Source organism: Dreissena polymorpha, chromosome 3, assembly GCF_020536995.1.
Source record: "Dreissena polymorpha isolate Duluth1 chromosome 3, UMN_Dpol_1.0, whole genome shotgun sequence".
NCBI classification, from domain to species: domain Eukaryota; kingdom Metazoa; phylum Mollusca; class Bivalvia; order Myida; family Dreissenidae; genus Dreissena; species Dreissena polymorpha.
Window position 1 is genome coordinate 7,311,459 of NC_068357.1, and position 6,608 is coordinate 7,318,066.

Here is a 6,608-nt window from a genome sequence, read left to right on the forward strand (position 1 = left end):
AAAACACAAATTTACATACATGACAGCAGAGGCACTTTGTCATAATTATGGTTGTATGTGCGCTCAACAGCGAAATTCAATACATATTTTCGCAGTAAACGTAGTAGAGCGTGCAAATAGGTATGTTCACGTATCCCGATTTTTAAAGTTCCAGTTCCAACAAAACCATTCCATGCGTTTTACAAAGACCATAGTTTGAATGGAAAATATAATTTTAGGAAATATATGACATGTATGTTATTAAAAACGTGTCCCTTTGTATGAAATGCATTGAACAGTGGTACGTTTAACTCGCTCAATACGAATTGAAAAACACTATCGTCGGTGGGTAAGGAGGAAGTGTGTCTATATCGATTTAACTCCCCGAGACTTCCCCAACTATCATGTGAACAGTTGAATGCATACAATGAAAGACATCTACAAAGTTTATTGTTTCATTGACTTGAGCGTAAATCGCTTTAAAAGCGTATATTTACAAACATTCCAATCTAATCGTATGTTACGTGAATGTGTGTGGCGAACAACACTAATTAGTTCATACACAAGTACACTCGGCAAACCGTTCGCGTGGGTTGCCGATGGCAACGATTCAGATCATGCATTATTCCCTACATCAATCTAGTTCATGTATTGCAAGCATGTTACGCAGGTATCACATAAAATAAGTTTTCAAGCGATGATTTATTTATGCGCATTAAACCGTGTCACTGACGCAAATTTCAGGTAGATAATGCAAAGTTATATGCATTCATGTATATCAAAGTATTTAATGACGCACGCTGTCTACATTTCATAACCACATGAAAAATCTGCCAACTATTATTATTCTATTGTTATACTCCACGTGTGCTATTACTTGCGAACAAAACCATGCTTTTAAATGTGCATTGATCTGACTTCAGATACAAATGAATTTGTTAGGTACAGCTAATCATTCGAATTATTCTTTAAGCCCTTGGCGGTAGAATCCTAGGACAGTATTGATTCGATTGCCTAAAATAATTTAAGTATGATTTGATCTTAAATTAATTTACGTATCCCCGTGTGTTCAAGTATTGTTTCGGACAAACATAATATGTTAACATTAAGAGTAGTAAAGATAACATGTCTAAATGAAAGCCACCAATTACAACCAAAACATAAAGACTTTGATTAAAACGTTCATTCTACGCATAATCAACTAAGAAACTTTATGAATACTGTTGGGAAGTGTGAAAACCTGTTCCCTTTCCTTAAATTATTACCGTCGTTACTGAACATTTTTAGCAACGTTATATGCAGTTTTTAGCAACACATAATGCGATATGTTATCGTCATAATCAACAGACTCCGCAAAACTAGGCAGACAGTTTTTAAAAGCTGAAAAAAATCCAGTGTCTGACAAACATATGTGCACTGATCGTAATGATGTGCAGCTTGAGGGACACATATGGTACTCAAAAGAAAAAAACAACAACTACGCACACATATATATTTTAACATTTAATTCAATGAACATTTTCCAAGTAAAGAAAATATGGATTTTTGTGACAACACATGATACACAGCATATTATTTGCTTCTTAAATTAACCCATTTATGCCTAGCGTCCTGAAAAAAATCACATTGCAAACAGCGTAGGCCCAGATGAGACGCCGCATGATGCGGCGTCTCATCTTGGTCTGCGCTGTTTGCTTAAAGGAATATCTGTAAGAAATATTCTAAATATAGAAATAAGTATACTAAACATCCCTAATTTTGGAAATAAATTGATCCAATTTTGAAGGATGGGAGAGTCCACTAGGCATAAATGGGTTAATATCAATTTGATTGTACTGCTCTGAGGCACTTAAACAACAACAACATAATATCAACAAAATCATACAGTAGACATAATAAATTATTTACAATTAATTAAACAAACCCACATTGACGTCAGAGCCGTGCTCTTATCTGAATAACATATCGCCCTATGCTGTCTGGACGACCTGTCATGTACTTGGTATATACATGTCATAATATTCCAATAATCAATGAATGCCCTACTTTCCGATATCATAGACGAACAATGTCTCATCAGCACAATAATGGAGTATTTAATTAAGATTCAGAATGGAGGTAATAATGTTTTGTCACTTTGACAAAACTACTGTAAAATACATGTTAATTCACCGGTCCAGTAATTATGCGTATGCTCTTAAGACGTACTTGGTTATACATGAGTATTATTCAAGCAAAACATGACCGCCGAACAGGTACTAATGGCATAGAGACTTTAAAATGCTAGAAACAGGAGACGATAAAATACGGTTGTTTTTTTTAAATACATAACAAAAAGAAATTAAGAACTGTGGAGGACCTAGAATTTAAACATGTTGTTTAAGAAAACATGAAGAAAAAACATACAATTGGACCAATTAAGCTATCAATACATGTATAGTATCAACAATAAAATTTAACAGCCTTCAAACATTATTATTTAATATACACTATTATATCACAGAATATCCTTATGAAAAAAATAGTAATTTATACAACTAATACAAAACATTCGAATCACAATACTGTCTGATACAAAAGCGCCACCAAGAGTTAAACTCTGAACTTGAGAACCGTCAGAAAGCCGAATTTATTACCCACCCACACGTCGCCTTCGCTGTCAATCGTGATTGAAAATGGGGAGCTCGTCCCCATAAACACGGCCCGTTTTTCCAGTTCTGTATCCATTATCAGGAACCCTCGGAAACGCCCGATCGGGTCAAGCACGTGCACGGTGTGGTTTGTATAGTCCACCACGAGTATCTGACCGTACCTGTCGCAAACTACGGCGTGTGGCGCCAGGGGGTGTCGCGTCGTCGTATCCGGCCCGCTGTAGCTTGATTTCAGATTTCCCTCGTGGTCAAATATCATGATGCTGCCCTTGTTGCGATCGGAGACACAGATGTCGCCGTTTACGTTAACACCGAGCCGCCAAGGTTGAAGGAGATGCTCTGAGCACGGTAACTCGTGCTGAGCGCCGGTGTCGATGTTTGTGCAAACCATCGAACTCTTGTCCCCGTTTTTGTGGTGCAAATTTTGAACACAGCAGGTGACTACCTCGTTCGGAGAGGTGAAGGTCGTACCACGTGGTACCCTGTCCATTTCGATTGTTTTCACAACCTCGTGGTTTTCATTGAGAAACTTTATGCTTTTTGACTCGTGACTGGAAATGACAAGAGTGTCTTTATATGTGCAGATATCGTCCACTTTGCAGTTGGCATTGATTGTCTTTTTAACGTCTCCGTTCTTATCGACGAGGTGTATTTCCGGTCCCCACTGCCACACTACCCACACCATGCCGTCATTAGCCGGGCACATTGTCGTAACGAATCTTGCGCTTATAGTTTCCGGTCGAATAGAGGCTGTTCGCTGTACCTCTATTCTCCAGGGCACGTGGATCTTCGAAAACTCCCCAATCATCTGCTCGGGTGACAAGGCACTTCCGTCTGAGGGGGTAATTATAGGTGTTAATACATACAGATTGCATTCTTTTGGCGGTGCCGGTAGTGTCAAACTTGCCGCATTTTTAAGGAACGCGCCGCTTTGAACTGTGAGGAAAGCTTCATCAACGGAATTACCGATGTTTTCGCCATTTGTAACCAACAATTTCGCTTCAGCGATAAAGTTATTGAACTCCGCAATCTTGTTCTTAATCCGATTTGTTTCTGAGTCGTGCTCCGCCTGAATATCGTCCAACAAACTATGGCTTAAATGTTCGGTTCCCTCCGGCAAACGGTTAGCGCGCTCCATAATCTCATTGCTGATATCTAAAAAATGCAATTTCTGCTTCTCAAGATAGCAGTTCAAGTCTTTAATAACGACATTTGCGTACCGTATCAAAGTTTTCAAATGTTTAGTCTCCTTTGCCATCTTTGCCTTCGCAACTTTGCTCGAGTCCACCAATTTCATCTTCTGATGCGAGACATGGATTTTCTCGCACTGTCCACAGATAATATCAAGGCAATCTTTGCAGTACAGCAGGGCGTTTCCGTGCACCACGCACTGTGCTGAGAGATTCGTGTTCGCCTTCTGTTGACGAACCTCAGGTTTCTTCTCGACCGTGTTATTGTCCCCGTCCACACATTTCTGTGGCGGGCATTTACTGTCGGCATTCTTTAACCGCTGCTCACACTGTTCCTTCATTGTTCAACCTTCTGCAATTTAAAAATCAATATTCGCAAGTCGACCTAGCTGCAAGCTATGGTGCGTTTTAATAGTTTAATACACTATGTATTTTCAAGTCACCTAAAGATTTTGAACGTAAGTATCCTTCTTGCGCCAATTTTCTGTCACAGAACAAGAAAATCCGATTTGTTCTAAGTTAGAAATTATAACCGTCTTTTTGTTTCACTCGTACAACTTTGTTTACATCCGTATTGTTGGAAGTAGGACTTCATTTATGTTTACATGGCCTGAAAACCGAGTATATAAACATCTCGCTATATACCACGTGGTTAAGAAAACCAATAGCTCGCAGCGTTGAATAGGTCGTCGCACTCTACTTGCTCGGGCGGCTGTTTACCACAAACCCGCTGCAAATTTTTCATTCACCTCACTCCGCTATTGTGCAGATTTCGATAACCCGATCACTTGTTTTTCAGCTGTATAGCGAGTGAATCGTGTTTATAACGATCATGTTTCAAGGTTGAACGGAACATAAGCGATCAATATGCCAAAGTTTGTTGATTAAATGTAGCGGAGCTTGGCTAATCGTGGCATAAATATACTACATGTTATAAAAGTTCATTTGTATCAATATTAATTAAGGGTTCGAATTACCGGAAAATCACGAGAATCATGCATGCATCTAACAATATTTGGTACTATATGTGATATTTCGGTATACCGAACAAGACATTTAAAACAAAATTCGTTTAAGTTGACTTATGCACGTTTGAGTTTGCTATTTCATAATATACAAATATACTTCTATGTTCATATATAGCTTGCTTTAATATTTTGATATGTGTTTATCTTTGACATCGATATCATTGTTAAATTACTTCGTCTCGCATTTCTCTAGATAAGGCCATTTTATTTATTGAAACAATATATATGAGGCGTGCTCTGTGAAACGGGGGTTTAATGTATGTGCGTAAAGTGTCGTCCAAGATTAGCCTGTGCAGTCCGCGCAGGCTAATCAAGGACGACACTTTCCGTCTTTACTGGATTTTTGCTATGAAGAGACATTCTTGAAACGAAATATATCATAAAAGCGGAAAGTATCGTCCCTGATTAGCCTGTGTGGACTGCACTGGCTAATCTGGGACGACACTTTACGCACACGCATTTAAGCCCTAATTCACAGAGCATGGCTCATATATATCTATGATCAGTTCCTCAATGCAGTTAATGCGTACATGGAAAGCTTCAAAATAAAATATGTAAGTTTTTTTACGTGTTTTAAATAATGTTTGGAAATTTAATAATCGTAAATTAGTACTGTACAACGATTAGGTAGTGCATGTAATTACATGTTTGAAGATATACAAATATAATGGTTTTTAACTTAGTTTTCTAGCGTCAGAAGAAAATCAGTGAGTATTTTAGAATTATATTATATGTTTTATATAATATGATTTAATGAGGTTTCAAACATTTGACTTATATTTTAGAAGAAAAATTATGTTTGTAATTGGTTTGGTTGAGAATATTGTACAAGTTTTTAATATATGAGCTGTGCTCTGCGAAAAGGGGGTTTAATGCATGTTCGTAAAGTGTCGTCCCAGATAAGCCTATGCATTCCGCACAGGCTAATAAGGGACGACACTTTCCGTCTGATCTGAATTTTTTAGCAGAAGAGACTTTATGTAAACAAAAAACCCATAAACGCGGAAAGTGTCATTCCTGATTAGCCTGTGCGGACTGCACATGCTAATATGTGATGAAACTTTACGCACATGCATTAAGCCCCCTTTTCACAGAGCACGGCCCATATGAATTGTATTAAAGATGCGCTGTGGTAAGCTTGTAGATTTTATGAAGGAGAATAATATTGGTGTTTAAAGGAGGTTTGCTTAGCTGAACATGATTGTTCCTTTACTTTATTAACTACATGTTCGTGCAGGTGTAATATACAAACGTACATGTAAATGTATGAATATAAATATTACATACGATATTAAAATATTATCATATTTTGCTTTTGGTGCTTGTTTCTTTGTATAAGAATGATACTTTCAGCCATCGGCCTTAAGCAGCCATCAGCCTTAAGTAACCACTTTCATCACCTCCCTTGACTTGCTGCTTATCGGCCTTAAGCAGCCATCAGCTTTAAGCAACCACTTTCATCACTTCCCTTGACTTGCTGCTAAACACAAATAAGACTGAATAAACTTAAACTGATCGATTACCTTGATTACTTTTAAATAATATATTAGGCTGTGCCAAACTTCCGCAAAAAAAATCTCCCTCGGGACTTCATCACAGAGAAAGATTTGGAAAACTAAACCGAATAAACGCCTTTCTATAGGGTATTTTACGGGAATATTTTATTGTAATTTTATGAGTTGGTTGAGGTAGATTCTGGGTTTTACCAAACGTTCCAAATAGTGTACATCATATTTAAACGACTCTTTCAATGGCAAAAA

At 37.7% G+C, this 6,608-nt stretch overlaps 1 protein-coding gene across 1 annotated transcript; it reads right to left on the reverse strand.

Moving 5' to 3' along the window:
• Nucleotides 1-1,469: 1,469 nt before the first annotated feature.
• Nucleotides 1,470-4,456, reverse strand: LOC127873615 (uncharacterized). Its single transcript, XM_052417492.1, has one exon. It carries the CDS (start codon nucleotides 4,159-4,161, stop codon nucleotides 2,572-2,574), a length of 1,590 nt encoding a protein of 529 aa, XP_052273452.1. The 5' UTR covers nucleotides 4,162-4,456; the 3' UTR covers nucleotides 1,470-2,571.
• Between the last annotated feature and the right edge of the window lie 2,152 nt (nucleotides 4,457-6,608).